This window comes from Hemiscyllium ocellatum, chromosome 44 (assembly GCF_020745735.1).
Source record: "Hemiscyllium ocellatum isolate sHemOce1 chromosome 44, sHemOce1.pat.X.cur, whole genome shotgun sequence".
In the NCBI taxonomy this organism is placed as follows: Eukaryota; Metazoa; Chordata; class Chondrichthyes; order Orectolobiformes; family Hemiscylliidae; genus Hemiscyllium; species Hemiscyllium ocellatum.
Window position 1 is genome coordinate 10,567,373 of NC_083444.1, and position 10,507 is coordinate 10,577,879.

Below are 10,507 nucleotides of genomic sequence, written 5' to 3' on the forward strand. Positions count from 1 at the left end.
TCTGATATAGCCCACACCCCTCACTGTGACACTCTCTGATATACCCCACACCCCTCACTGTAACACTCTCTGATATTCCCCACAACCCTCATTGTGACACTCTCTGATATACCCCACACCCCTCACTGTAACACTCTCTGATATACCCCACACCCCTCACTGTAACACTCTGATATATGCCACACCCCTCACTGTAACACTCTCTGATATACCCCACACCCCTCACTGTAACACTCTCTGATATACCCCACACCCCTCACTGTAACACTCTCTGATAAACCCCATACCCCTCACTGTGACACTCTCTGATACACCCCACACCCCTCACTGTAACACTCTCTGATATACCCCACACCCCTCACTGTAACACTCTCTGATATACCCCACAACCCTCACTGTGACACTCTCTGATATACCTCATGCCCCTCACTGTAACACTCTCTGATATAGCCCACACCCCTCACTGTAACACTCTCTGATATAACCCACACACCTCACTGTGACACTCTCTGATATACCTCATGCCTCTCACTGTAACACTCTCTGATAAACCCCACACCCCTCACTGTAACATTCTCTGCTATACCCCACACCCCCTCACTGTAACACTCTCTGATATACCCCACACCCCTCACTGTGACACTCTCTGATATATCGCATGCCCCTTGCTGTAACACTCTCTGCTATACCCCACACCCCTCACTGTAACACTCTCTGACATACCCCACACTCCTCACTGTAACACTCTCTGATATACCCCACACTCCTCACTGTAAAACTCTCTGATATACCACACACCCCTCACTGTAACACTCTCTGAGAAAACCCATACCCCTCACTGTAACACTCTCTGATATAGCCCACACCCCTCACTGTAACACTCTCTGATATACCCCACATCCCTCACTGTAACACTCTCTGATATACCCCACACCCCTCACTGTAACACTCTCTGATAAACCCCACACCCCTCACTGTAACACTCTCTGATATACCCCACTCCCCTCACTGTAACACTCCGATATACCCCACACCCCTCACTGTGACACTCTCTGATATAACCCACACCCCTCACTGTAACACTCTCTGATATAGATCACACGCCTCACTGTAACACTCTCTGATATACCCCATACCCCTCACTGTAACCCTTTCTGATATACCCCACACCCCTCACTGTAGCTCTCTCTGATATAACCCACACCCCTCACTGTAACGCTCTCTGATATACCCCACACCCCTCACTGTAACACTCTCCGATATACCCCACACCCCTCACTGTAACACTCTCTGATATACCCCATACCCCTCACTGTAACCCTTTCTGATATACCCCACACCCCTCACTGTAACTCTCTCTGATATACCCCACACCCCTCACTGTAACCCTCTCTGATATACCCCACACCCCTCACTGTAACACTCTCTGATATACCCCACACCCCTCACTGTAACACTCTCTGATATACCCCACACCCCTCACTGTAACTCTCTCTGATATACCCCACACCCCTCACTGTAACCCTCTCTGATATACCCCACACCCCTCACTGTGAAACTGTCAGATATACCCCACACCCCTCAATGTAACTCTCTCTGATATACCCCACACCCCTCACTGTAACACTCTCTGATATACCCCACACCCATCAGTGTAAAACCATCTGATATACGCCACACCCCTCACTGTAACACTCTCTGATATACCCCACACTCCTCACTGTAACACTCTCTGATTTACCCCACACTCCTCACTGTAACACTCTCTGAAATACCCCACACCCCTCACTGTAACACTCTCTGATATAACCCACACCTCATACTGTGACACTCTCTGATATACCCCACACCTCACACTGTGACACTCTCTGATATACCCCACACCCCTCACTGTAACACTCTCTGATATACCCCACACCCCTCACTGTAACACTCTCTGATATACCCCACACCTCTCACTGTGACACTCTCGGATATACCCCACACCTCTCACTGTGAAACTGTCAGATATACCCCACACCCCTCACTGTGACACTCTCTGATATACCCCACACCCCTCACTGTAACACTCTCTGATATACCCCACACCCCTCCCTGAAACATGCTCTGATATATCCCACACCCCTCACTGTAACACTCGCTGATATACCCCACACCCCTCACTGTGACACTCTTTGATATAACCCCCACACCCCTCACTGTGACACTCTCTGATATACCCGACATCCCTCACTGTAACACAATCTGATAAACCCCACACCCCTCACTGTAACACTCTGATATACCCCACACCCCTCACTGTAACACTCTCTGATATACCTCACACCTCTCACTGTGACACTCTCAGATATAACCCACACCCCTCACTGTAACACTCTCTGATATACCCCACACCCCTCACTATAACACTCCCATATACCCCATACCCCTCACTGTAACCCTTTCTGATATACCCCACACCCCTCACTGTAACTCTCTCTGATATAACCCACACCCCTCACTGTAACCCTCTCTGATATACCCCACACCCCTCACTGTAACACTCTCCGATATACCCCACACCCCTCACTGTAACACTCTCTGATATACCCCATACCCCTCACTGTAACCCTCTCTGATATACCTCACACCCCTCACTGTAACACTCTCCGATATACCCCACACCCCTCACTGTAACACTCTCTTATATACCCCACACCCCTCACTATAACACTCTCTGATATACCCCATACCCCTTACTGTAAAACTCTCTGATATACCCCACACCTCTCACTATGACACTCTCTGATATACCCCACACCCCTTACTGTAGCACTCTCTGATTTACCCCACACCCCTCACTGTAACACTCTCTGATATAACCCACACCCCTCACTGTGACACTCTCTGATATAACTCATGCCCCTCACTGTAACACTCTCTGATATAGACCACACGCCTCACTGTAACACTCTCTGATATACCCCATACCCCTCACTGTAACCCTTTCTGATATACCCCACACCCCTCACTGTAACTCTCTCTGATATAACCCACACCCCTCACTGTAACTCTATCTGATATAACCCACACCCCTCACTGTAACACTCTCTGATATACCCCATACCCCTCCCTGTAACCCTTTCTGATATACCCCACACCCCTCACTGTAACTCTCTCTGATATACCCCACACCCCTCACTGTAACCCTCTCTGATATACCCCACACCCCTCACTATAACACTCTCTGATATACCCCATACCCCTCACTGTAACACTCTCTGATAAACCCCATACCCCTCACTGTAACACACTCTGATATACCCCACACCCCTCAGTGTAACTCTCTCTGATATACCCCACACCCCTCACTGTAACCCTCTCTGATATACCCCACACCTCTCATTGTGAAACTGTCAGATATACCCCACTCCACTCACTGTAACTCTCTCTGATATACCCCACACCCCTCACTGTAACACTCTCTGATATACCCCACACCCATCAGTGTAAAACCATCTGATATACCCCACACCCCTCACTGTAACACTCTCTGATATACCCCACACTCCTCACTGTAACACTCTCTGATATACCCCACACCCCTCACTGTAACACTCTCTGAAATACCTCACACCCCTCACTGTAACACTCTCTGATATACCCCACACCTCACACTGTGACACTCTCTGATATACCCCACACCTCACACAGTGACACTCTCTGATATACCCCACACCCCTCACTGTAACACTCTCCTGAAATACCCCACACCTCTCACTGTGACACTCTCTGATATACCCCACACCTCTCACTGTGAAACTGTCAGATATACCCCACACCCCTCACTGTGACACTCTCTGATATACCCCACACCCCTCACTGTAACACTCTCTGATATAGCCCACACCCCTCATTATAACACTCTCTGATAAACCCCACACCTTTCATTGTGACACTCTCTGATATACCCCACACCCCTCACTGAAACATGCTCTGATATATCCCACACCCCTCACTGTAACACTCTCTGATATACCCCACACCCCTCACTGTAACACTCTCTGATAAACCCCACTCCCCTCACTGTAACACTCCGATATACCCCATACCCCTCACTGTAACCCTTTCTGATATACCCCACACCCCTCACTGTAACACTCTCTGATATACCCCACACCCCTCACTGTAACACTCTCCGATATACCCCACACCCCTCACTGTAACACTCTCTGATATACCCCATACCCCTCACTGTAACCCTTTCTGATATACCCCACACCCCTCACTGTAACTCTTTCTGATATACCCCACACCCCTCACTGTAACCCTCTCTGATATACCCCACACCCCTCACTATGACACTCTCTGATATACCCCACACCCCTCACTGTAACACTCTCTGATATACCCCATACTCCTCACTGTAACACTCTCTGATATACCCCATACCCCTCACTGTAACCCTTTCTGATATACCCCACACCCCTCACTGTAACCCTCTCTGATATACCCCACACCCCTCACTGTTACACTCCCCGATATACCCCACACCCCTCACTGTAACACTCTCTTATATACCCCACACCCCTCACTATATCACTCTCTGATATACCCCATACCCCTTACTGTAACTCTCTCTGATATACCCCACACCTCTCACTGTGACACTCTCTGATATCCCCACACCCCTTACTGTAGCACTCTCTGATTTACCCCACACCCCTCACTGTAACACTCTCTGATATAACCCACACCCCTCAGTGTAACACTCTCTGATATACCCCACACCCCTCACTGTGACACTCTCTGATATACCCCACACCCCTCACTGTAACACTCTCTGATATACCCCACACCCCTCACTGTAACACCCTCTGATATACCCCACACCTCTCACTGTGACACTCTCGGATATACCCCACACCTCTCACTGTGAAACTGTCAGATATACCCCACACCCCTCACTGTGACACTCTCTGATATACCCCACACCCCTCACTGAAACATGCTCTGATATATCCCACGCCCCTCACTGTAACGCTCTCTGATAGACCCCACACCCCTCACTGTAACACTCTCTGATATACCCCACACCCCTCACTGTGACACTCTTTGATATAACCCCTACACCCCTCACTGTGACACTCTCTGATATACCCGACATCCCTCACTGTAACACAATCTGATAAACCCCACACCCCTCACTGTAACACTCTGATATACCCCACACCCCTCACTGTAACACTCTCTGATATACCCAACACCTCTCACTGTGACACTCTCAGATATAACCCACACCCCTCACTGTAACACTCTCTGATATACCCCACACCCCTCACTATAACACTCCCATATACCCCATACCCCTCACTGTAACCCTTTCTGATATACCCCACACCCCTCACTGTAACTCTCTCTGATATAACCCACACCCCTCACTGTAACCCTCTCTGATATACCCCACACCCCTCACTGTAACACTCTCCGATATACCCCACACCCCTCACTGTAACACTCTCTGATATACCCCATACCCCTCACTGTAACCCTCTCTGATATACCTCACACGCCTCACTGTAACACTCTCCGATATACCCCACACCCCTCACTGTAACACTCTCTTATATACCCCACACCCCTCACTATAACACTCTCTGATATACCCCACACCCCTTACTGTAACACTCTCTGATATACCCCACACCTCTCACTGTGACACTCTCTGATATACCCCACACCCCTTACTGTAGCACTCTCTGATTTACCCCACACCCCTCACTGTAACACTCTCTGATATAACCCACACCCCTCACTGTGACACTCTCTGATATATCTCATGCCCCTCACTGTAACACTCTCTGATATACCCCACACTCCTCACTGTAACACTCTCTGATATACCCCACACCCCTCACTGTAACACTCTCTGATATACCACACACCCCTCACTGTGACACTCTCTGATATAACCCACACCCCTCACTGTAACACTCTCTGATATACCCCACACCTCTCACTGTGACACTCGCTGATATAACCCACACCCCTCACTGTAACACTCTCTGATATAGACCACACGCCTCACTGTAACACTCTCTGATATACCCCATACCCCTCACTGTAACCCTTTCTGATATACCCCACACCCCTCACTGTAACTCTCTCTGATATAACCCACACCCCTCACTGTAACGCTCTCTGATATACCCCACACCCCTCACTGTAACACTCTCCGATATACCCCACACCCCTCACTGTAACACTCTCTGATATACCCCATACCCCTCACTGTAACCCTTTCTGATATACCCCACACCCCTCACTGTAACTCTCTCTGGTATACCCCACACCTCACACAGTGACACTCTCTGATATACCCCACACCCCTCACTGAAACATGCTCTGATATATCCCACACCCCTCACTGTAACACTCTCTGATATACCCCACACCCCTCACTGTAACACTCTCTGATAAACCCCACTCCCCTCACTGTAACACTCCGATATACCCCATACCCCTCACTGTAACCCTTTCTGATATACCCCACACCCCTCACTGTAACTCTCTCTGATATAACCCACACCCCTCACTGTAACCCTCTCTGATATACCCCACACCCCTCACTGTAACACTCTCCGATATACCCCACACCCCTCACTGTAACACTCTCTGATATACCCCATACCCCTCACTGTAACCCTTTCTGATATACCCCACACCCCTCACTGTAACTCTTTCTGATATACCCCACACCCCTCACTGTAACCCTCTCTGATATACCCCACACCCCTCACTATAACACTCTCTGATATACCCCATACTCCTCACTGTGACACTCTCTGATATACCCCACACCCCTCACTGTAACACTCTCTGATATACCCCATACTCCTCACTGTAACACTCTCTGATATACCCCATACCCCTCACTGTAACCCTTTCTGATATACCCCACACCCCTCACTGTAACACTCTCCGATATACCCCACACCCCTCACTGTAACACTCTCCGATATACCCCACACCCCTCACTGTAACACTCTCTTATATGCCCCACACCCCTCACTTTAACCCTCTCTGATATACCCCACGCCCCTCACTGTAACACTCTCTGATATACCCCACGCCCCTCACTGTAACACTCTCTGATATACCCCACACCCCTCACTGTGACACTCTCTGATATACCCCACACCCCTCACTGTAACACTCTCTGACTAAGGAAGTGGACGAGGGTAAAGCAGTAGATGTTGTGTTTATGGATTTTAGTAAGGCGTTCGATAAGGTTCCCCATGGTAGGCTAATGCTAAAACTACGGAGGTATGGCATTGAGGATACATTAGAGGTTTGGATTAGGAATTGGCTGGCTGGAAGGAGACAGAGGGTAGTAGTTGATGGACTATGTTCATCTTGGAGTGCAGTTACTAGCGGTGTACCACAAGGATCTGTTTTGGGACCATTGCTTTTTGTTATCTTTATAAATGATCTAGAGGAAGGGCTTGAAAGCTGGGTAAGCAAGTTTGCGGATGACACAAAAGTCGGTGGAGTTGTGGATAGTGAGGAAGGAAGTGGTAGGTTACAGCGGGATATAGATAAGTTGCAGAGCTGGGCAGAAATGTGGCAAATGGAATTCAATGTAGCTAAGTGTGAAGTCATTCACTTTGGTAGGAGTAACAAGAAGATGGATTACTGGGCTAATGGTAGGCTACTTGGTAGTGTGGATGAGCAGAGGGATCTTGGTGTCAATGTACACAGATCTCTGAAAGTTGCCACCCAGGTAAATAGTGCTGTGAGGAAGGCATATGGTGTACTGGGCTTTATTGGCAGAGGAATTGAGTTCCGGAGTCCTGAGGTCATGTTGCAACTGTATAAGACTCTGGTGCGGCCTCATCTGGAGTATTGTGTGCAGTTTTGGTCGCCATACTATAGGAAGGATGTGGAGACATTGGAACGAGTGCAGAGGAGGTTTACCAGGATGTTGCCTGGAATGGTAGGAAAATCTTATGAGGAAAGGCTGAGGCACTTGGGGCTGTTCTCATTGGAGAAGAGAAGGTTTAGGGGAGATTTGATAGAAGTGTATAAGATGATTAGGGGTTTAGATAGGGTCGACACTGAGAACCTTTTATCGCTAATGGAGTCAGGTGTTACTAGGGGACACAGCTTTAAATTAAGGGGTGGTAGGTATAGGACAGATGTTAGGGGTAGATTCTTTACACAGCGGGTTGTGAGTTCATGGAATGCCCTGCCAGTAGCAGTGGTGGACTCTCCCTCTTTATGGTCATTTAAGCGGGCATTGGATAGGCATATGGAGGTTATTGGGCTAGTGTAGGTTAGGTAGGATTCGGTCGGCGCAACATCGAGGGCCGAAGGGCCTGTACTGCGCTGTATCTTTCTATGTTCTATGTTCTATGTTCTATGTAACACTCTCTGATATACCCCACACCCCTCACTGTAACACTCTCTGATATACCCCACACCCCTCAATGTAACACTCTCTGATATACCCCACAACCCCTCACTGTAACACTCTCTGATATACCCCACACCCGTCACTATCTCGTGCTGTGTGACGCACGCCGAAAATGTGTTGCTGGAAAAGCGCAGCAGGTCAGGCTGCATCCAATGAACAGGAGAATTGACGTTTCGGTCATGAGCCCTTCACCTGAAACGCCGTGTCTCCTGCTCCTCGGATGCTGCCTGACCTTCTGCACTTTTCCAGCAACACATTTTCAGCTCTGACCTCCATTCTCTGCAGTCGTCACTTTCTCCTTCTGTGTGATGCAGGGCAGGAGCCCCTTTACCTCCCACCTGAACTGTGTTCCAACTGACCCACCAGTCCCCTCAACGTGTATTTACAGCGTTGTGCCATTGGGCATTCATTCACGGAACCGAAATACGCCTGGCTCTGGGTAGCAGGCTGAACGTGAACCTGAAACAGGGGCTAAAAATGATGAAGACATGAATAGAAAGCCTGCGTTGATAGGAGATGTTTCATGACATACCCCACCACCTCACAGCTGAAGACTCTGCTTTGGACACACTCCTGCTTTCAATCACTCCTTCCACAACTACGTCAACTCTTTCCCTGTTGTCCTTTATCTGAGAAACAGGCACTTACCTGCCCCTGTGCCCAGGACAAAGAGGATTTGAAGTCTCACTGCTAACCACGCAACCCCCATTTCCAGACCCCTGTCCGAACTTTCCGAAACTTTCCCGGAACTTTGCACCAGCTTTCTGTGGGTGAGTGGATTGGCTGGCGAGTTGAGCCTGAGACTCGCTGGCTGCTGTCATTCAGGGAAGGGGCTGGACCGGCTCCTCTCCAAAGCCCACCTCCTCCAATGACAGCTATCAAAGGAGGGTGGGGGCTGCCGAAAATCCCGTGTTCCGCAGAAGCAGCAGCTGTTCAGTAAGCTCTCTCCCCCCCACCGCAAGGACATTTCAGGATACAGTAAGTGCCTGGGATTCCTGCCAACAGCCCAGTGAGTCACCTTCATTCATGCACACGTCGCCGTTCACACAGGAACCAAACCCTGACCACCATTTAAAAGGCACATGCCAGCAGTGTGGTGGGGTCACTAGCACTTGCCTTGGCAAGTGTAGCTGCTACAACAACTCCTCTGGAATATCGCGTGCAATTCTGGTCTCCCTCCTACCGGAAGGATGTTGTGAAACTTGAAAGGGTTCAGAAAAGATTTACTAGGATGTTGCCAGGGTTTGAGCTACAGGGAGGCTGGGGCTGTTTTCCCTGGAGCGTCAGAGGCTGAGGGGTGACCTTATAGAGGTTTATAAAATCATGAGGGGCATGGATAGGGTAAATAGACTTTTCCCTGGGGTGAGGGAGTCCACATCTAGAGGGTGTAGGTTTAGGGTGAGAGGGGGAAAGATTTAAAAGGGCCAGCTTTTTCCCCCAGAGGGTGGTACGTGTATGGAATGAGCTGCCAGAGGAAGTGGTGGAGGCTGGTACAATTACAGCATTTAAGAGGCATCTGGATGGGTATATGAATAGGAAGGGTTTGGAGGGATATGGGCTGGGTGCTGGCAGGTGGGACTAGATGGGGTTAGGATGAGTTGGACCGAAGGGTCTATTTCGGTGCTGTATGATTCTATGACTCAGGAAGCTCTAAAGCTGGATGTAGGTTTGCTCACTGAGCTGGAAGGTTCGCATTCAGATGTTGCGTCACCGTCACTGATGATGTTACCCAGTAGGATGACGAAATGTCTGAAACCGAACCTTCCAGCTCAGTGAGCAAACTTACACCCAGAAGCTCAACCTGCGCTGCACATCTTCTCAAAACTCAACAGCATCCATGACAAATCAGCTAACACGATCGACACATTCACAAACACTCCCTCCCGCTGCTCAGCTGTAGCTGTGTGTACCACGTACAAGGTGAACTACACTGACGCACCAAGGGTCCTTGGACAGCCCACGGCCACTACCATCTCAAATAAAAAGAGCAGTAGACTCATAGGAGTAACACCAACTGCCAAGTTCCCCTCTAAGTCACTCACCATCTTGACG

General features: G+C 49.3%; 1 protein-coding gene across 2 annotated transcripts in view; it reads right to left on the bottom strand.

Moving 5' to 3' along the window:
* chrnb1 (cholinergic receptor, nicotinic, beta 1 (muscle)) overlaps positions 1-9,310 on the bottom strand; it is a 58,414-nt gene extending 49,104 nt beyond the window's left edge. For both annotated transcript variants that reach the window (XM_060854590.1, XM_060854589.1), the window contains exon 1: positions 9,104-9,310. In XM_060854590.1, the coding sequence (XP_060710573.1) occupies positions 9,104-9,164 (61 nt within the window). In that variant the 5' untranslated portion in view covers positions 9,165-9,310. The remainder of the gene's footprint in view (positions 1-9,103) is intronic.
* Between the last annotated feature and the right edge of the window lie 1,197 nt (positions 9,311-10,507).